At 44.2% G+C, this 22,563-nt stretch overlaps 1 protein-coding gene across 1 annotated transcript in view; it reads right to left on the minus strand.

The window, feature by feature from the left end:
- The window catches only part of LOC311116396 (alpha-mannosidase 2C1-like), a gene marked incomplete at both ends in the record, with an annotated part of 36,072 nt that extends 13,719 nt beyond the window's left edge, over positions 1 to 22,353 (minus strand). The window contains 4 exons of the mRNA XM_084191489.1: positions 11,251 to 11,357; positions 11,900 to 12,089; positions 12,477 to 12,654; positions 22,283 to 22,353. Coding sequence (XP_084047615.1) covers positions 11,251 to 11,357; positions 11,900 to 12,089; positions 12,477 to 12,654; positions 22,283 to 22,353 — 546 coding nt within the window. The remainder of the gene's footprint in view (positions 1 to 11,250; positions 11,358 to 11,899; positions 12,090 to 12,476; positions 12,655 to 22,282) is intronic.
- Between the last annotated feature and the right edge of the window lie 210 nt (positions 22,354 to 22,563).

Genomic DNA, 22,563 nt, shown 5'->3' on the forward strand with positions numbered 1-22,563 from the left:
GTATTAAAGGTGCAGTACCTGTCAACAGGTGAGTGTGTATTAAAGGGACAGTACCTGTGAACAGGTGAGTGTGTATTAAAGGTGCCCCTACCTGTCAACAGGTGAGTGTGTATTAAAGGTGCAGTACCTGTGAACAGGTGAGTGTGTATTAAAGGTACAGTACCTGTCAACAGGTGAGTGTGTATTAAAGGTACAGTACCTGTCAACAGGTGAGTGTGTATTAAAGGTGCAGTACCTGTCAACAGGTGAGTGTGTATTAAAGGTACAGTACCTGTCAACAGGTGAGTGTGTATTAAAGGTACAGTACCTGTCAACAGGTGAGTGTGTATTAAAGGTGCAGTACCTGTCAACAGGTGAGTGTGTATTAAAGGTACAGTACCTGTGAACAGGTGAGTGTGTATTAAAGGTGCAGTACCTGTCAACAGGTGAGTGTGTATTAAAGGTGCAGTACCTGTCAACAGGTGAGTGTGTATTAAAGGTACAGTACCTGTCAACAGGTGAGTGTGTATTAAAGGTGCAGTACCTGTCAACAGGTGAGTGTGTATTAAAGGTGCCCCTACCTGTCAACAGGTGAGTGTGTATTAAAGGTGCAGTACCTGTCAACAGGTGAGTGTGTATTAAAGGTACAGTACCTGTCAACAGGTGAGTGTGTATTAAAGGTACAGTACCTGTCAACAGGTGAGTGTGTATTAAAGGTGCCCCTACCTGTCAACAGGTGAGTGTGTATTAAAGGTATAGTACCTGTCAACAGGTGAGTGTGTATTAAAGGTACAGTACCTGTCAACAGGTGAGTGTGTATTAAAGGTGCCCCTACCTGTCAACAGGTGAGTGTGTATTAAAGGTACAGTACCTGTCAACAGGTGAGTGTGTATTAAAGGTGCCCCTACCTGTCAACAGGTGAGTGTGTATTAAAGGTGCCCCTACCTGTCAACAGGTGAGTGTGTATTAAAGGTGCAGTACCTGACAACAGGTGAGTGTGTATTAAAGGTGCCCCTACCTATCAACAGGTGAGTGTGTATTAAAGGTACAGTACCTGTCAACAGGTGAGTGTGTATTAAAGGTACAGTACCTGTCAACAGGTGAGTGTGTATTAAAGGTACAGTACCGGTCAACAGGTGAGTGTGTATTAAAGGTGCCCCTACCTGTCAACAGGTGAGTGTGTATTAAAGGTATAGTACCTGTCAACAGGTGAGTGTGTATTAAAGGTACAGTACCTGTCAACAGGTGAGTGTGTATTAAAGGTGCCCCTACCTGTCAACAGGTGAGTGTGTATTAAAGGTACAGTACCTGTCAACAGGTGAGTGTGTATTAAAAGGTACAGTACCTGTCAACAGGTGAGTGTGTATTAAAGGTGCAGTACCTGTCAACAGGTGAGTGTGTATTAAAGGTGCAGTACCTGTCAACAGGTGAGTGTGTATTAAAGGTGCCCCTACCTGTCAACAGGTGAGTGGGTATTAAAGGTGCCCCTACCTGTCAACAGGTGAGTGTGTATTAAAGGTGCCCCTACCTGTCAACAGGTGAGTGTGTATTAAAGATACAGTACCTGTCAACAGGTGAGTGTGTATTAAAGATACAGTACCTGTCAACAGGTGAGTGTGTATTAAAGGTACAGTACCTGTCAACAGGTGAGTGTGTATTAAAGGTGCCCCTACCTGTCAACAGGTGAGTGTGTATTAAAGATACAGTACCTGTCAACAGGTGAGTGTGTATTAAAGGTACAGTACCTGTCAACAGGTGAGTGTGTATTAAAGGTACAGTACCTGTCAACAGGTGAGTGTGTATTAAAGGTGCCCCTACCTGTCAACAGGTGAGTGTGTATTAAAGGTGCCCCTACCTGTCAACAGGTGAGTGTGTATTAAAGGTGCAGTACCTGTCAACAGGTGAGTGTGTATTAAAGGTACAGTACCTGTCAACAGGTGAGTGTGTATTAAAGGTGCAGTACCTGTCAACAGGTGAGTGTGTATTAAAGGTGCCCCTACCTGTCAACAGGTGAGTGGGTATTAAAGGTGCAGTACCTGTCAACAGGTGAGTGTGTATTAAAGGTGCAGTACCTGTGAACAGGTGAGTGTGTATTAAAGGTGCCCCTACCTGTCAACAGGTGAGTGGGTATTAAAGGTGCAGTACCTGTCAACAGGTGAGTGAGTATTAAAGGTACAGTACCTGTCAACTGGTGAGTGTGTATTAAAGGTACAGTACCTGTCAACAGGTGAGTGTGTATTAAAGGTACAGTACCTGTCAACTGGTGAGTGTGTATTAAAGGTGCAGTACCTGTCAACAGGTGAGTGTGTATTAAAGGTACAGTACCTGTCAACAGGTGAGTGTGTATTAAAGGTACAGTACCTGTCAACAGGTGAGTGTGTATTAAAGGTGCAGTACCTGTCAACAGGTGAGTGTGTATTAAAGGTACAGTACCTGTCAACAGGTGAGTGTGTATTAAAGGTGCCCCTACCTGTCAACAGGTGAGTGTGTATTAAAGGTGCAGTACCTGTGAACAGGTGAGTGTGTATTAAAGGTACAGTACCTGTCAACAGGTGAGTGTGTATTAAAGGTACAGTACCTGTCAACAGGTGAGTGTGTATTAAAGGTACAGTACCTGTCAACAGGTGAGTGTGTATTAAAGGTACAGTACCTGTCAACAGTTGAGTGTGTATTAAAGATACAGTACCTGTCAACAGGTGAGTGTGTATTAAAGGTGCAGTACCTGTCAACAGGTGAGTGTGTATTAAAGGTGCAGTACCTGTCAACAGGTGAGTGTGTATTAAAGGTACAGTACCTGTCAACAGGTGAGTGTGTATTAAAGGTGCAGTACCTGTGAACAGGTGAGTGTGTATTAAAGGTGCAGTACCTGTCAACAGGTGAGTGTGTATTAAAGGTGCAGTACCTGTCAACAGGTGAGTGTGTATTAAAGGTACAGTACCTGTCAACAGGTGAGTGTGTATTAAAGGTACAGTACCTGTCAACAGGTGAGTGTGTATTAAAGGTGCAGTACCTGTGAACAGGTGAGTGTGTATTAAAAGGTGCAGTACCTGTGAACAGGTGAGTGTGTATTAAAGGTGCAGTACCTGTCAACAGGTGAGTGTGTATTAAAGGTACAGTACCGGTCAACAGGTGAGTGTGTATTAAAGGTGCCCCTACCTGTCAACAGGTGAGTGTGTATTAAAGGTGCAGTACCTGTCAACAGGTGAGTGTGTATTAAAGGTATAGTACCTGTCAACAGGTGAGTGTGTATTAAAGGTACAGTACCTGTCAACAGGTGAGTGTGTATTAAAGGTACAGTACCTGTCAACAGGTGAGTGTGTATTAAAGGTGCCCCTACCTGTCAACAGGTGAGTGTGTATTAAAGGTGCCCCTACCTGTCAACAGGTGAGTGTGTATTAAAGGTGCCCCTACCTGTCAACAGGTGAGTGTGTATTAAAGGTGCCCCTACCTGTCAACAGGTGAGTGTGTATTAAAGGTGCAGTACCTGTCAACAGGTGAGTGTGTATTAAAGGTACAGTACCTGTCAACAGGTGAGTGTGTATTAAAGGTGCAGTACCTGTGAACAGGTGAGTGTGTATTAAAGGTGCAGTACCTGTGAACAGGTGAGTGTGTATTAAAGGTGCCCCTACCTGTCAACAGGTGAGTGTGTATTAAAGGTGCAGTACCTGTCAACAGGTGAGTGTGTATTAAAGGTGCAGTACCTGTCAACAGGTGAGTGTGTATTAAAGGTGCAGTACCTGTCAACAGGTGAGTGTGTATTAAAGGTACAGTACCTGTCAACAGGTGAGTGTGTATTAAAGGTGCAGTACCTGTCAACAGGTGAGTGTGTATTAAAGGTACAGTACCTGTCAACAGGTGAGTGTGTATTAAAGGTGCAGTACCTGTCAACAGGTGAGTGTGTATTAAAAGTACAGTACCTGTCAACAGGTGAGTGTGTATTAAAGGTGCAGTACCTGTCAACAGGTGAGTGTGTATTAAAAGTACAGTACCTGTCAACAGGTGAGTGTGTATTAAAGGTGCAGTACCTGTCAACAGGTGAGTGTGTATTAAAGGTACAGTACCTGTCAACAGGTGAGTGTGTATTAAAGGTGCCCCTACCTGTCAACAGGTGAGTGTGTATTAAAGGTGCCCCTACCTGTCAACAGGTGAGTGTGTATTAAAGGTGCAGTACCTGTCAACAGGTGAGTGTGTATTAAAGGTACAGTACCTGTCAACAGGTGAGTGTGTATTAAAGGTGCAGTACCTGTGAACAGGTGAGTGTGTATTAAAGGTGCAGTACCTGTGAACAGGTGAGTGTGTATTAAAGGTGCCCCTACCTGTCAACAGGTGAGTGTGTATTAAAGGTGCAGTACCTGTCAACAGGTGAGTGTGTATTAAAGGTGCAGTACCTGTCAACAGGTGAGTGTGTATTAAAGGTGCAGTACCTGTCAACAGGTGAGTGTGTATTAAAAGTACAGTACCTGTCAACAGGTGAGTGTGTATTAAAGGTGCAGTACCTGTCAACAGGTGAGTGTGTATTAAAGGTACCCCTACCTGTCAACAGGTGAGTGGGTATTAAAGGTGCCCCTACCTGTCAACAGGTGAGTGTGTATTAAAGGTACAGTACCTGTCAACAGGTGAGTGTGTATTAAAGGTGCCCCTACCTGTCAACAGGTGAGTGTGTATTAAAGGTACAGTACCTGTCAACAGGTGAGTGTGTATTAAAAGGTACAGTACCTGTCAACAGGTGAGTGTGTATTAAAGGTGCAGTACCTGTCAACAGGTGAGTGTGTATTAAAGGTGCAGTACCTGTCAACAGGTGAGTGTGTATTAAAGGTGCCCCTACCTGTCAACAGGTGAGTGGGTATTAAAGGTGCCCCTACCTGTCAACAGGTGAGTGTGTATTAAAGGTGCCCCTACCTGTGAACAGGTGAGTGTGTATTAAAGATACAGTACCTGTCAACAGGTGAGTGTGTATTAAAGATACAGTACCTGTCAACAGGTGAGTGTGTATTAAAGGTACAGTACCTGTCAACAGGTGAGTGTGTATTAAAGGTGCCCCTACCTGTCAACAGGTGAGTGTGTATTAAAGATACAGTACCTGTCAACAGGTGAGTGTGTATTAAAGGTACAGTACCTGTCAACAGGTGAGTGTGTATTAAAGGTACAGTACCTGTCAACAGGTGAGTGTGTATTAAAGGTGCCCCTACCTGTCAACAGGTGAGTGTGTATTAAAGGTGCCCCTACCTGTCAACAGGTGAGTGTGTATTAAAGGTGCAGTACCTGTCAACAGGTGAGTGTGTATTAAAGGTACAGTACCTGTCAACAGGTGAGTGTGTATTAAAGGTGCCCCTACCTGTCAACAGGTGAGTGTGTATTAAAGGTGCAGTACCTGTCAACAGGTGAGTGTGTATTAAAGGTGCCCCTACCTGTCAACAGGTGAGTGTGTATTAAAGGTGCAGTACCTGTCAACAGGTGAGTGTGTATTAAAGGTGCAGTACCTGTCAACAGGTGAGTGTGTATTAAAGGTACAGTACCTGTCAACAGTTGAGTGTGTATTAAAGATACAGTACCTGTCAACAGGTGAGTGTGTATTAAAGGTGCAGTACCTGTCAACAGGTGAGTGTGTATTAAAGGTGCAGTACCTGTCAACAGGTGAGTGTGTATTAAAGGTGCCCCTACCTGTCAACAGGTGAGTGTGTATTAAAGGTACAGTACCTGTCAACAGGTGAGTGTGTATTAAAGGTACAGTACCTGTCAACAGGTGAGTGTGTATTAAAGGTACAGTACCTGTCAACAGGTGAGTGTGTATTAAAGGTGCAGTACCTGTCAACAGGTGAGTGTGTATTAAAGGTGCAGTACCTGTCAACAGGTGAGTGTGTATTAAAGGTGCAGTACCTGTCAACAGGTGAGTGTGTATTAAAGGTATAGTACCTGTCAACAGGTGAGTGTGTATTAAAGGTACAGTACCTGTCAACAGGTGAGTGTGTATTAAAGGTACAGTACCTGTGAACAGGTGAGTGTGTATTAAAGATACAGTACCTGTCAACAGGTGAGTGTGTATTAAAGGTGCAGTACCTGTCAACAGGTGAGTGTGTATTAAAGGTACAGTACCTGTCAACAGGTGAGTGTGTATTAAAGGTGCCCCTACCTGTCAACAGGTGAGTGTGTATTAAAGGTGCCCCTACCTGTCAACAGGTGAGTGTGTATTAAAGGTGCCCCTACCTGTCAACAGGTGAGTGTGTATTAAAGATACAGTACCTGTCAACAGGTGAGTGTGTATTAAAGGTGCAGTACCTGTCAACAGGTGAGTGTGTATTAAAGGTACAGTACCTGTCAACAGGTGAGTGTGTATTAAAGGTACAGTACCTGTCAACAGGTGAGTGTGTATTAAAGGTACAGTACCTGTCAACAGGTGAGTGTGTATTAAAGGTGCAGTACCTGTGAACAGGTGAGTGTGTATTAAAGGTACAGTACCTGTCAACAGGTGAGTGTGTATTAAAGGTACAGTACCTGTCAACAGGTGAGTGTGTATTAAAGGTACAGTACCTGTCAACAGGTGAGTGTGTATTAAAGGTGCCCCTACCTGTCAACAGGTGAGTGTGTATTAAAGGTGCCCCTACCTGTCAACAGGTGAGTGTGTATTAAAGGTGCAGTACCTGTCAACAGGTGAGTGTGTATTAAAGGTACAGTACCTGTCAACAGGTGAGTGTGTATTAAAGGTGCAGTACCTGTGAACAGGTGAGTGTGTATTAAAGTTGCAGTACCTGTGAACAGGTGAGTGTGTATTAAAGGTGCAGTACCTGTGAACAGGTGAGTGTGTATTAAAAGGTGCAGTACCTGTCAACAGGTGAGTGTGTATTAAAGGTGCAGTACCTGTCAACAGGTGAGTGTGTATTAAAGGTGCAGTACCTGTCAACAGGTGAGTGTGTATTAAAGGTACAGTACCTGTCAACAGGTGAGTGTGTATTAAAGGTACAGTACCTGTCAACAGGTGAGTGTGTATTAAAAGGTGCAGTACCTGTGAACAGGTGAGTGTGTATTAAAGGTGCAGTACCTGTGAACAGGTGAGTGTGTATTAAAGGTACAGTACCTGTCAACAGGTGAGTGTGTATTAAAGGTGCAGTACCTGTCAACAGGTGAGTGTGTATTAAAGGTACAGTACCTGTCAACAGGTGAGTGTGTATTAAAGGTGCAGTACCTGTCAACAGGTGAGTGTGTATTAAAGGTGCCCCTACCTGTCAACAGGTGAGTGTGTATTAAAGGTACAGTACCTGTCAACAGGTGAGTGTGTATTAAAGGTACAGTACCTGTCAACAGGTGAGTGTGTATTAAAGGTGCAGTACCTGTCAACAGGTGAGTGTGTATTAAAGGTACAGTACCTGTGAACAGGTGAGTGTGTATTAAAGGTGCAGTACCTGTGAACAGGTGAGTGTGTATTAAAGGTACAGTACCTGTCAACAGGTGAGTGTGTATTAAAGGTACAGTACCTGTCAACAGGTGAGTGTGTATTAAAGGTACAGTACCTGTCAACAGGTGAGTGTGTATTAAAGGTACAGTACCTGTCAACAGGTGAGTGTGTATTAAAGGTACAGTACCTGTCAACAGGTGAGTGTGTATTAAAGTTGCAGTACCTGTCAACAGGTGAGTGTGTATTAAAGGTGCCCCTACCTGTCAACAGGTGAGTGTGTATTAAAGGTACAGTACCTGTCAACAGGTGAGTGTGTATTAAAGGTACAGTACCTGTCAACAGGTGAGTGTGTATTAAAGTTGCAGTACCTGTCAACAGGTGAGTGTGTATTAAAGGTGCAGTACCTGTCAACAGGTGAGTGTGTATTAAAGTTGCAGTACCTGTCAACAGGTGAGTGTGTATTAAAGTTGCAGTACCTGTCAACAGGTGAGTGTGTATTAAAGGTACAGTACCTGTCAACAGGTGAGTGTGTATTAAAGTTGCAGTACCTGTCAACAGGTGAGTGTGTATTAAAGGTACAGTACCTGTCAACAGGTGAGTGTGTATTAAAGTTGCAGTACCTGTCAACAGGTGAGTGTGTATTAAAGGTGCCCCTACCTGTCAACAGGTGAGTGTGTATTAAAGGTACAGTACCTGTCAACAGGTGAGTGTGTATTAAAGGTGCAGTACCTGTGAACAGGTGAGTGTGTATTAAAGGTACAGTACCTGTCAACAGGTGAGTGTGTATTAAAGGTACAGTACCTGACAACAGGTGAGTGTGTATTAAAGGTACAGTACCTGTCAACAGGTGAGTGTGTATTAAAGGTGCAGTACCTGTGAACAGGTGAGTGTGTATTAAAGGTACAGTACCTGTCAACAGGTGAGTGTGTATTAAAGGTATAGTACCTGTCAACAGGTGAGTGTGTATTAAAAGGTACAGTACCTGTCAACAGGTGAGTGTGTATTAAAGGTACAGTACCTGTCAACAGGTGAGTGTGTATTAAAGGTACAGTACCTGTCAACAGGTGAGTGTGTATTAAAGGTGCCCCTACCTGTCAACAGGTGAGTGTGTATTAAAGGTACAGTACCTGTCAACAGGTGAGTGTGTATTAAAGGTACAGTACCTGTCAACAGGTGAGTGTGTATTAAAGGTACAGTACCTGTCAACAGGTGAGTGTGTATTAAAGGTACAGTACCTGTCAACAGGTGAGTGTGTATTAAAGGTGCAGTACCTGTCAACAGGTGAGTGTGTATTAAAGGTGCCCCTACCTGTCAACAGGTGAGTGTGTATTAAAGGTGCCCCTACCTGTCAACAGGTGAGTGTGTATTAAAGGTGCCCCTACCTGTCAACAGGTGAGTGTGTATTAAAGGTACAGTACCTGTGAACAGGTGAGTGTGTATTAAAGGTGCAGTACCTGTCAACAGGTGAGTGTGTATTAAAGGTACAGTACCTGTCAACAGGTGAGTGTGTATTAAAGGTGCCCCTACCTGTCAACAGGTGAGTGTGTATTAAAGGTACCCCTACCTGTCAACAGGTGAGTGGGTATTAAAGGTGCCCCTACCTGTCAACAGGTGAGTGTGTATTAAAGGTGCAGTACCTGTCAACAGGTGAGTGTGTATTAAAGGTACAGTACCTGTCAACAGGTGAGTGTGTATTAAAGGTGCCCCTACCTGTCAACAGGTGAGTGTGTATTAAAGGTACAGTACCTGTCAACAGGTGAGTGTGTATTAAAGGTACAGTACCTGTCAACAGGTGAGTGTGTATTAAAGGTGCAGTACCTGTCAACAGGTGAGTGTGTATTAAAAGTACATTACCTGTCAACAGGTGAGTGTGTATTAAAGGTGCCCCTACCTGTCAACAGGTGAGTGTGTATTAAAGTTGCAGTACCTGTGAACAGGTGAGTGTGTATTAAAGGTACAGTACCTGTCAACAGGTGAGTGTGTATTAAAGGGACAGTACCTGTCAACAGGTGAGTGTGTATTAAAGGTGCAGTACCTGTCAACAGGTGAGTGTGTATTAAAGGTACAGTACCTGTCAACAGGTGAGTGTGTATTAAAGGTGCAGTACCTGTCAACAGGTGAGTGTGTATTAAAAGTACAGTACCTGTCAACAGGTGAGTGTGTATTAAAAGGTGCAGTACCTGTGAACAGGTGAGTGTGTATTAAAGTTGCAGTACCTGTGAACAGGTGAGTGTGTATTAAAGGTGCCCCTACCTGTCAACAGGTGAGTGTGTATTAAAGTTGCAGTACCTGTGAACAGGTGAGTGTGTATTAAAGGTACAGTACCTGTCAACAGGTGAGTGTGTATTAAAGGTACAGTACCTGTCAACAGGTGAGTGTGTATTAAAGGTACAGTACCTGTCAACAGGTGAGTGTGTATTAAAGGTACAGTACCTGTCAACAGGTGAGTGTGTATTAAAGGTGCAGTACCTGTGAACAGGTGAGTGTGTATTAAAGGTGCAGTACCTGTGAACAGGTGAGTGTGTATTAAAAGGTGCAGTACCTGTCAACAGGTGAGTGTGTATTAAAGGTGCAGTACCTGTCAACAGGTGAGTGTGTATTAAAGGTGCAGTACCTGTGAACAGGTGAGTGTGTATTAAAGGTGCAGTACCTGTGAACAGGTGAGTGTGTATTAAAGGTGCAGTACCTGTGAACAGGTGAGTGTGTATTAAAAGGTGCAGTACCTGTCAACAGGTGAGTGTGTATTAAAGGTGCAGTACCTGTCAACAGGTGAGTGTGTATTAAAGGTGCAGTACCTGTCAACAGGTGAGTGTGTATTAAAGGTACAGTACCTGTCAACAGGTGAGTGTGTATTAAAAGGTGCAGTACCTGTCAACAGGTGAGTGTGTATTAAAGGTGCCCCTACCTGTCAACAGGTGAGTGTGTATTAAAGGTGCAGTACCTGTCAACAGGTGAGTGTGTATTAAAGGTGCAGTACCTGTCAACAGGTGAGTGTGTATTAAAGGTGCAGTACCTGTGAACAGGTGAGTGTGTATTAAAGGTGCAGTACCTGTCAACAGGTGAGTGTGTATTAAAGGTACAGTACCTGTCAACAGGTGAGTGTGTATTAAAGGTACAGTACCTGTCAACAGGTGAGTGTGTATTAAAGGTACAGTACCTGTGAACAGGTGAGTGTGTATTAAAGGTACAGTACCTGTCAACAGGTGAGTGTGTATTAAAGGTGCCCCTACCTGTCAACAGGTGAGTGTGTATTAAAGGTACAGTACCTGTCAACAGGTGAGTGTGTATTAAAGGTGCAGTACCTGTGAACAGGTGAGTGTGTATTAAAGGTGCAGTACCTGTCAACAGGTGAGTGTGTATTAAAGGTACAGTACCTGTCAACAGGTGAGTGTGTATTAAAGGTGCCCCTACCTGTCAACAGGTGAGTGTGTATTAAAGGTGCAGTACCTGTCAACAGGTGAGTGTGTATTAAAGGTACAGTACCTGTCAACAGGTGAGTGTGTATTAAAGGTGCAGTACCTGTCAACAGGTGAGTGTGTATTAAAGGTGCAGTACCTGTGAACAGGTGAGTGTGTATTAAAGGTGCAGTACCTGTGAACAGGTTAGTGTGTATTAAAGGTGCAGTACCTGTGAACAGGTGAGTGTGTATTAAAGGTGCAGTACCTGTCAACAGGTTAGTGTGTATTAAAGGTGCAGTACCTGTGAACAGGTGAGTGTGTATTAAAGATACAGTACCTGTCAACAGGTGAGTGTGTATTAAAGATACAGTACCTGTGAACAGGTGAGTGTGTATTAAAAGGTGCAGTACCTGTGAACAGGTGAGTGTGTATTAAAGGTGCCCCTACCTGTCAACAGGTGTGTGTGTATTAAAGGTGCAGTACCTGTGAACAGGTGAAGACCATGTGAGGATTCTTCTCCATCAGTCTGATTACAGTCACCCAGCTCCTAGCACACTTCCTGATGGTCTCCTCATAGGGCCAAAGCCAGGCTAGAGAGAGACAGGGACAGAGCAGGGTGGAGCATCAGTACACAGTGGAGCATCATTACACAGTGGAGCATCAGTACACAGTGGAGCATCAGTACACGGTGGAGCATCAGTACACGGTGGAGCATCATTACACAGTGGAGCATCAGTACACAGTGGAGCATCAGTACACAGTGGAGCATCAGTACACAGTGGAGCATCAGTACACAGTGGAGCATCATTATACAGTGGAGCATCATTACACAGTGGGGCATCAGTACACAGTGGAGCATCAGTACACAGTGGAGCATCAGTACACAGTGGAGCATCAGTCCACAGTGGAGCATCAGTCCACAGTGGAGCATCAGTACACAGTGGAGCATCAGTACACAGTGGAGCATCAGTACACAGTGGAGCATCAGTACACAGTGGAGCATCAGTACACGGTGGGGCATCAGTACACAGTGGAGCATCAGTACACGGTGCGGCATCAGTACAGGAGAACTCAATACATGCACATAGACTAAACAAAAGCAGTAATCTTGAAAGGTAACTGAGATGTTCACCTGAGTCAATGTGACAGTGTCCCATAGCGTGAACAGTGTGCTGGCTCTGTCCATTCCTCTGGCTGAAGAACTTCTGAGCCAGACTCCGGGCCGCAGGAAATGAGCTGGGATTGGTCGGCTCACACAGGTTCACCATCTCATTGGCTGTGAACAGAGCCTGGTACCCACGCTGCTCCCCCTCACCCAGCAGCTGAGAGGAGGCAGGACAAGACAGGACAAGACAGGACAAGACAGGACCAGGCAGGACCAGGCAGGACAAGACAGGACCAGGCAGGACAAGACAGGACAAGACAGGACAAGACAGGACCATAAGAAAGCAGGAACAGAACAGGAGAAACACACTGACTACAGTTTACAGTTACACTTCTTTACAGTTACGCTTCATTACAGTTACATGTCACTATGCCATCTTGAGCAGTGTAAGGTAAACTATCTTCAGGTTAGGGTTTGGAGTCAATTCCATTTCAATTCAGTCAATTTAGTTAGTTTACTACTCCTGGAATTGACCCCACCCTGCTCCAGACATGACCTCTTGACCTACTTCACATCCTGTTATTTAGTACCTTTCCCAACGTACCTTGACCATGTCAACCAGCATCTCCAAGTCGGTCAGCAGCTCCCTGACTTCCGGCTTAAACACTACAAGCTCCGCCTTCTGGACAGAATACTTCCTGTCTGGGTCAGGTGCTGCAATCATGGATCCCTTACCCGCTCCGAAAAGACCGTTACACGCCAGCTCTACGTACAGGGAGATGCTAAGAGAGACAGAAGACAGAAGTAGAACATGGATTCCTGACTCACTCCAAACAGACCGTTACGCGCCAACTCAACATACAGGGAGACGCTAAGAGAGACAGAAGACAGAAGTAGAACATGGATTCCTGACTCACTCCAAACAGACCGTTACAGGCCAGCTCTACGTACAGGGAGATGCTAAGAGAGACAGAAGACAGAAGTAGAACATGGATTCCTGACTCACTCCAAACAGACCGTTACGCGCCAACTCAACATACAGGGAGACGCTAAGAGAGACAGAAGACAGAAGTAGAACATGGATTCCTGACTCACTCCAAACAGACCGTTACGCGCCAACTCAATGTAGAGTAGGGCTGTCTCCGACTAAACAAAATCTTTTTTCGACCGAGAGTCGCCTGTTCTTTCGACCAATCGATTGGTTGAAATGTTTAAACTTGTATTTTTCCATATATTGACACATCCTATGTGTTATAATCAAATCAACTATATGCACTGAGCTTGTCTGTTGCTTTAAGCGAACTGTTTGATTAAATAACTAAGGCACACAAATGACTAGAGGGAGTCCGATCAGCAATTGATTTGATTGTGCCGGGCCTGGCTCAGACTTGCTGCGCTGACAGCGAGTGACTGCGACTAGCACCCGTTGTCTCTCCTCCCTGCTGCAGTGACCACTACAGAACATCAACAGTGTTTATCACGCCACCTGTTGTCTCTCCTCCCTGCTGCAGCGACCACCACAGAACATCAACAGTGTTTATCACGCCACCCGTCGTCTCTCCTCCCTGCTGCAGCGACTAGCACCCGTTGTCTCTCCTCCCTGCTGCAGCGACCACCACAGAACATCAACAGTGTTTATCACGCTGTCCGTGTTGCTGAAGCTGCTAAATAATTTCTGACTGACAAGTTCTGTTACCGAAAAACATTCCCCATTCCCACAACCCTTTGCTCTCTTTATGCGACACATGTACACATCGCATGCACGTGACCAATAGGGCCTGACCTAAAGCACATCATAAACACATCAATATATTGGTTATAACAAATTCCGTGCACATGTGACAACAAAATGGATGCAGAGGACGTGACTCATAAACTTGAAGAGGGAGAATGTTTACTGGTTGCTCAGGAGGTAAAGGGGAATGTTTACTGGTTGCTCAGGAGGTAAAGGGGAATGTTTACTGGTTGCTCAGGAGGTAAAGGGGAATGTTTACTGGTTGCTCAGGAGGTAAAGGGGAATGTTTACTGGTTGCTCAGGAGGTAAAGGGGAATGTTTACTGGTTGCTCAGGAGGTAAAGGGGAATGTTTACTGGTTGCTCAGGAGGTAAAGGGGAATGTTTACTGGTTGCTCAGGAGGTAAAGGGGAATGTTCACTGGTTGCTCAGGAGGTAAAGGGGAATGTTTACTGGTTGCTCAGGAGGTAAAGGGGAATGTTTACTGGTTGCTCAGGAGGTAAAGGGGAATGTTTACTGGTTGCTCAGGAGGTAAAGGGGAATGTTTACTGGTTGCTCAGGAGGTAAAGGGGAATGTTTACTGGTTGCTCAGGAGGTAAAGGGGAATGTTTACTGGTTGCTCAGGAGGTAAAGGGGAAGTCAGATGTGTGGAATACATTTGACTAGTTGTGGAAAATAATGGAGACCAAGAAAAAGAAGGTAAGGAGCGAGCGCTGCGTGGATATTATGTGTGTCAAACAGGTGCTGTTAGATTACAATATAATTTTTCTGACTGTTTGGAACAATGTAAACAACATTAAATAAATGATAAAGGGCACCAGAGCGTCTGTTGTAAAGCCTTTATTACAGCAAAGACTAAAAACAGTCACATTCATTCGTGACGCAATTTCCGAAATGAAACGGTTTTATTTATTGTTTACGCTAATTATTCAAGGTTCGCTTTATTTTATTTTTAAAAAACGAAAATGCTTGATATCATTTTAAAACATGAATGACTCATATGCTGTGTGATGACATGAACAAATACATGATTAATTGATACAGTAGCCTATATGACTATTGTAAATATTGTAAATAAGTTACGGTATTAAGAGTAAACAGGATGCGCTCTTTGGCCTTCAGCTCCATGGTGGTTATAGAAGGGCTGCTATACTGAGACTACTAATGATAATGACATCACTTATTATCATAATGATGATCATAATAATAATAATAATAATAATAATAATAATAATAATAATAAGGAGGAGTTTTAAAAAAGGAGGGATATTAATACTATAAATATAATTTGAGATAAATTATTGCAGTTTTAAAGCAAATGTCCTGCGATTCTGCATATTCCGTCATGGAGCTGGGAATTTGCTTTGCAGTTTTAAAGCCAATATCCTGCAGTTTTATGCATTTTGCCGTGGCTAATGCGGTGTTCTTTTGCTCAAGAATAATAACAAAATAAAATAAATAAAAATAAATCATTACTGCTGAAAGACCAAGTCCATATTATGGCAACAACAGCTCAAATAAGCAAAGAGAAACGACAGTCCACCTTTACATTAAATGTCAAGAACTTTGAAAGTTTCTTCAAGTGCAGTCGCAAAAGCCATCAAGCGTTATGATGAAACTGGCACTCATGAGGACCACCACAGGAATGGAAGACCCACAGTTACCTCTGCTGCAGAGGATAAGTTCATTAGAGTTACCAGCCTCAGAAATTGCAGCCCAAATAAATGCTTCACAGAGTTCAAAGAACAGACACATCTCAGCATCAACTGTTCAGAGGAGACTGCGTGAATCAGGCCTTCAAGGTCGAATTGCTGCAAAGAAAGCTACTAAAGCCTCCCGAGTGGTGCAGTGGTCTAAGGCACTGCATCGCAGTGCTAGCTGTGCCACTAGAGATCCTGGTTCGAATCCAGGCTCTGTCGTAGCCGGCCGCGACCGGGAGACCCATGGGGCGGCGCACATTTGGCCCAGCATCGTCCAGGGTAGGGGAGGGAATGGCCGGCAGGGATGTAGCTCAGTTGGTAGAGCATGGCGTTTGCAACGCCAGGGTTGTGGGTTCAATTCCCACGGGGGGCCAGTATAAAAAAATTAAATAAAAATAATGTATGCACTCACTAACTGTAAGTCGCTCTGGATAAGAGCGTCTGCTAAAATGACGTAAATGTAAAATGTAAAGGAGACCAATAAGAAGAAGAGACTTGCTTGGGCCAAGAAACACGAGCAATGGACATTAGACCGTTGGAAATCTGTCTGATGAGTCCAAATTTGAGATTTTGGTTCCAACCGCCGTGTCTTATTGAGACGCAGTGTGGGTGAACGGATGATCTCTGCATGTGTAGTTCCCACTGTAAAGCATGGAGGAGGAGGTGTTATGGTGTGGGGGTGCTTTGCTGGTGACACTGTCTGTGATTTATTTAGCACACTTAACCAGCATGGCTACCACAGCATTCTACAGCGATACGCCATCCCATCTGGTTTGGGCTTAGTGGGACTATCATTTATTTTTCAACAGGACAATGACCCAACACACCTCCAGGCTGTATAAGGGCTATTTTACCAAGAAGGAGAGTGATGGAGTGCTGCATCAGATGACCTGGCCTCCACAATCCCCCGACCTCAACCAAATTGAGATGGTTTGGGATGAGTTGGACCGCAGAGTGAAGGAAAAGCAGCCAACAAGTGCTCAGCATATGTGGGAACTCCTTCAAGACTGTTTGAAAAGCATTCCAGGTGAAGTTGGTTGAGAGAATGCCAAGAGTGTGCAAAGCTGTCATCAAGGCAAAGGGTGGTTACTTTGAAGAATCTCAAATATAAAATATACAGTTGAAGTCTGAAGTTTACATTCACTTAGGTTGGAGTCATTAAAACTCGTTTTTCAACCACTCCACAAATTTCTTGTTAACAAACTATAGTTTTGGCAAGTTGGTTTGGACATCTACTTTGTGGATGACACAAGTCATTTTTCCAACAATTATTTACAGACAGATTATTTCACTTATAATTCACTGTATCACAATTCCAGTGGGTAAACAATCCACAGTAAAACTAGTCCTATATCGACATAACCTGAAAGGCCGCTCAGCAAGGAAGAAGCCACTGCTCCAAAACCGCCATATAAAAGCCAGACTACGGTTTGCAACTGCACATGGGGACAAAGATGGTACTTTTTGGAGAAATGTCCTCTGGTCTGATGAAACAAAAATAGAACTGTTTGGCCATAATGACCATCGTTATGTTTGGAGGAAAAAGAGGATTGCTTGCAAACCGAAGAACACCATCCCAACCGTGAAGCACGGGGGTGGCAGCATCATGCTGTGGGGGTGCTTTGCTGCAGGAGGGACTGGTGCACTTCACAAAATAGATGGCATCATGAGGAAGGAAAATTATGTGGATATATTGAAGCTACATCTCAAGACATCAGTCAGGAAGTTAAAGCTTGGTCGCAAATGGGTCTTCCAAATGGACAATGACCCCAAGCATACTTCCAAAGTTGTGGCAAAATGGCTTAAGGACAACAAAGTCAAGGTATTGGAGTGGCCATCACAAAGCCTTGACCTCAATCCTATAGAAAATGTGTGGGCATAACTGAAAAAGTGTATGCGAGCAAGGAGGCCTACAAACCTGACTCAGTTACACCAGCTCTGTCAGGAGGAATGGGCCAAAATTCACCCAACTTATTGTGGGAAGCTTGTGGAAGGCTACCCGAAACGTTTGACCCAAGTTAAACAATTTAAAGGCAATGCTACCAAATACTAATTGAGTGTATGTAAACTTCTGACCCACTGGGAATGTGATGAAAGAAATAAAAGCTGAAATAAATCATTCTCTCTACTATTATTCTGACATTTCACATTCTTAAAATAAAGTGGTGATCCTAACTGACCTAAGAATCTTTACTAGGATTAAATGTCAGGAATTGTGAAAAACTGAGTTTAAATTTATTTGGCTAAGGTGTATGTAAACTTTAGACTTCAACTGTATTTTGATTTGTTTAACACTTTTTTGGTTACTACATGATTCCATATGTGTTATTTCATAGTTTTGATGTCTTCACTATTATTCTACAATGTAGAAAATAGTAAAAATAAAGAAAAACCCTTGAATGAGTAGCTGTCCAAACTTTTGACTGGTACTGTATATATATATATATATATATACATACAGTGGGGGGAAAAAGTATTCAGACCTCTTCCTTTTCCCAAATGTTGTTGCCTTATTCTAAAATGGATTAAATTAATAAAAAAGTGACAAAGCGAAAACACATTTGTTTATTTTTTTTGCAAATGTGGAAAGGCACACACCTGTCCATATAAGGTCCCACAGTTGGCAGTGCATGTCAGAGCAAAAACCAAGCCATGAGGTCGAAGGAATTGTCCGTAGAGCTCCGAGACAGGATTGTGTCGAGTCACAGATCTGGGGAAGGGTACCAAAACATTTCTGCAGCATTGAAGGTCCACAAGAACACAGTGGACTCCATCCTTCTGAAATGGAAGAAGTGTTGAACCACCAAGACTCTTCCTAGAGCTGGCCGCCCGGCCAAACTGTGCAATCGGGGGAGAAGGGCCTTGGTCAGGGAGGTGACCAAGAACCCGACGGTCCCTCTGACAGAGCTCCAGAGTTCCTCTGTGGAGATGGGAGAACCTTCCAGAAGGACAATCATCTCTGCAGCACTCCACCAATCAGGCCTTTATGGTACAGTGGCCAGACGGAAGCCAATCCTCAGTAAAAGGCACATGACAGCCCGCTTGGAGTTTGCCAAAAGGCACCTAAAGAATCTCAGACCATTAGAAACAAGATTCTCTGGTCTGATGAAACCAAGATTGAACTCTTTGGCCTGAATGCCAAGTGTCAAGTCTGGAGGAAACCTGGCACCATCCCTACAGTGAAGCATGGTGGTGGCAGCATCATGCTGTGGGGATGTTTTTCAATGGTAGGGACTGGGAGACTAGTCAGGATCGAGGGAAAGATGAACGGAGCAAAGTACAGAGAGAACCTTGATGAAAACCTGTTCCAGAGCGCTCAGACTGGGGCGAAGGTTCACCTTCCAACAGGACAATGACCCTAAGCACACAGCCTAGACCATGCAGGAGTAGCTTCGGGAGAAGTCTCTGAATGTCCTTGAGTGGTCCAGCCAGAGCCCAGACTTGAACCCGATCTCTGGAGAGACCTGAAAATAGCTGTGCAGCGACGCTCTAAAGCCAACCTGACAGAGCTTGAGAGGATCTGCAAAGAAGAATGGGAGAAACTCCCCAAATACAGGTGTGCCAAGCTTGTAGCGTCATACCCAAGAAGACTCAAGGCTGTTATCGCTGCCAAAGGTGTTTCAATAAAGTACTGAGTAAAGGGTCTCAATACTTATGTAAATGTGATATTTCAGTTATTTATTTTTAATACATTTGCAAAAATGTATATAAATGGGACCCATCTCGTCCAAAAAGTTGACTCAAGTTTGCCAAAAAGCACCTATAAATAATAAAATGCAAATTAATTACTTAAAAATCATACAATGTGATTTTCTGGATTTTTGTTTTAGATTCCGTCTCTCACAGTTGAAGTGTACCTATGATAAAAATTACAGACCTCTACATGCTTTGTAAGTAGGAAAACCTGCAAAATCGGCAGTGTATCAAATACTTGTTCTCCCCACTGTGTGTGTGTGTGTATATATATATATATATATATATATAAAAAACACTGTTTGATTTAGATGACCTGAACAAAAATCTTATGCGGGCCACCCAAGGATTTCAACAGCAGAAAAATCCCTGAAGAGCGTCTGTTAAAAGACTAAAATGACTCCGATAAGACAAGGGGTGGCGGTCTGTGTATATTTGTAAACAACAACTGGTGCACAAAATCAAATACTAAGGAAGTCTCAAGGTTTTGCTCGCCTGAGATAGAGTATCTTATGATAAGCTGTAGACCACACTATTTACCAAGAGAGTTTTCATCTATATTTTTCATAGCTGTCTATTTACCACCACAAACCAATGCTGGCATTAAGATTGCACTGAATGAGTTGTATAAGGCCATAAGTCAACAGGAAAACGCTCATCCAGATGCAGCGCTCCTAGTGGCCGGGGACTTTAATGCAGGGAAACTTAAATCCGTTCTACCTAATTTCTACCAGCATGTTAAATGTGCAACCAGAGGGAAAAAAACTCTAGACCACCTTTACTCCACACACAGAGACGCATACAAAGCTCTCCCTCGCCCTCCATTTGGCAAATCTGACCATAACTCTATCCTCCTGATTCCTGCTTATAAGCAAAAACTAAAGCAGGAAGCACCAGTGACTCGGATAATAAAAAAGTGGTCAGATGACGCAGATGCTAAGCTACAGGACTGTTTTGCTAGCACAGACTGGAACATGTTCCGGTATTCTTCAGACAGCATTGAGGAGTACACCACATCAGTCACTGGCTTCATCAATAAGTGCATCGATGATGTCGTCCCCACAGTGACCGTACGTACATACCCCAACCAGAAGCCATGGATTATAGGAAACATCCGCACTGAGCTAAAAGGGTAGAGCTGCCGCTTTCAAGGAACGGGACTCTAACCCGGACACTTATAAGAAATCCCGCTATGCCCTCCGACGAACCATCAAACAGGCAAAGAGTCAATACAGGACTAAGATTGAATCGTACTACACTGGCTCTGACAATCGTCGGATGTGGCAGGGCTTGAAAACTATTACAGACTACAAAGGGAAGCACAGCCGCGAGCTGCCCAGTGACACAAGCCTACCAGACGAGCTAAACCACTTCTATGCTCGCGTCGAGGCAAGCAACACTGAAGCATGCATGAGAGCACCAGCTGTTCCGGATGACTGTGTGATCACGCTCTCCGTAGCCGATGTGAGTAAGACTTTTAAGCAGGTCAACATTCACAAGGCCGCAGGGCCAGACGGATTACCAGGACGTGTACTCCGAGCATGTGCTGACCAACTGGCAAGTGTCTTCACTGACATTTTCAACATGTCCCTGACTGAGTCTGTAATACCAACATGTTTCAAGCAGACCACCATAGTCCCCGTGCCCAAGGACTCTAAGATAACCTGCCTAAATGACTACCAACCCGTAGCACTGACGTCTGTAGCCATGAAGTGCTTTGAAAGGCTGGTCATGGCTCACATCAACAGCATTATCCCAGAAACCCTAGACCCACTCCAATTTGCATACCGCCCCAACAGATCCACAGATGATGCAATCTCTATTGCACTTCACACTGCCCTTTCCCACCTGGACAAGAGGAACACCTACGTGAGAATGCTATTCATTGACTACAGCTCAGCATTCAACACCATAGTGCCCTCTAAGCTCATCACTAAGCTAAGGATCCTGGGACTAAACACCTCCCTCTGCAACTGGATCCTGGACTTCCTGACGGGCCGCCCCCAGGTGGTAAGGGTAGGTAACAACACATCTGCCACACTGATCCTTAACACGGGGGCCCCTCAGGGGTGCGTGCTCAGTCCCCTCCTGTACTCTCTGTTCACCCATGACTGCATGGCCAGGCACGACTCCAACACCATCATTAAGTTTGCCGACGACACAACAGCGGTAGGCCTGATCACCGACAACGATGAGACAGCCTATAGGGAGGAGGTCAGAGACCTGGCCGTGTGGTGCCAGGACAACAACCTCTCCCTCAACGTGACCAAGACAAAGGAGATGATTGTGTACTACAGGAAAAAAAAGAGGACTGAGCACGCCCCCATTCTCATCGACGGGGCTGTAGTGGAACAGGTTGAGAGCTTCAAGTTCCTTGGTGTCCACATCACCAACGAACTATCATGGTCCAAACACACCAAGACAGTCGTGAAGAGGGCACGACAAAGCCTATTCCCCCTCAGGAGACTGAAAAGATTTGGCATGGGTCCTCAGATCCTCAAAAAATGCTACAGCTGCACCATCGAGAGCATCACCGCCTGGTATGGCAACTGCTTGGCCTCCGACCGCAAGGCACTACAGAGGGTAGTGCGTACGGCCCAGTACATCACTGGGGCCAAGCTTCCTGCCATCCAGGACCTCTATACCAGGCGGTGTCAGAGGAAGGCCCTCAAAATTGTCAAAGACTCCAGCCACCCTAGTCATAGACTGTTCTCTCTGCTACCGCACGGCAAGCGGTACCGGAGTGCCAAGTCTAGGTCCAAAAGACTTCTCAACAGCTTCTACCCCCAAGCCATAAAACTCCTGAACAGCTAATCATGGCTACCCGGACTATTTGCACTGTCCCCCCCACCCCATCCTTTTTACGCTGCTGCTACTCTGTTAATTATTTATGCATAGTCACTTTAACTCTACCCACATGTACATATTACCTCAACTACCTGGTGCCCCTGCACATTGACTCTGCACCGGTACCCCCCTGTATATATAGCCTCCCTACTGTTATTTTATTTTACTTCTGCTCTTTTTTTTTTTTTTTCTACACTTTTTTTGTTGTTGTTTTAATTTTTAAAAAAAATAAATGCACTGTTGGTTAAGGGCTGTACGTAAGCATTTCACTGTAATGTCTGCACCTGTTGTATTCGGCGCATGTGACCAATAAAATGTGATTTGATTTGATTTGAAATGAATTGAACCCACTAACCTGTGATTTGATTTGATTTGAAATGAATTGAACCCACTAACCTGTGATTTGATTTGATTTGAAATGATTTGAACCCACTAACCTGTGAGGCTCATCGTCCTTCAGACACTCAGTCAGGATGTAGCTGGTCTTCTCCCCTTCTTTGGTCAACCCCTGTCAATCAAATAACAACATCCACCCCTGTCAATCAAATAACAACATCAACCCCTGTCAATCAAAGAACAACATCAACCCCTGTCAATCAAATAACAACATCAACTCCCGTCAATCAAATAACAACATCAACCCCTGTCAATCAAATAACAACATCAACCCCTGTCAATCAAATAACAACATCAACCCCTGTCAATCAAATAACAACAT

The sequence above is a fragment of the Coregonus lavaretus genome, assembly GCF_964263955.1.
Source record: "Coregonus lavaretus genome assembly, contig: HAP1_SCAFFOLD_5079, whole genome shotgun sequence".
NCBI lineage: Eukaryota > Metazoa > Chordata > Actinopteri > Salmoniformes > Salmonidae > Coregonus > Coregonus lavaretus.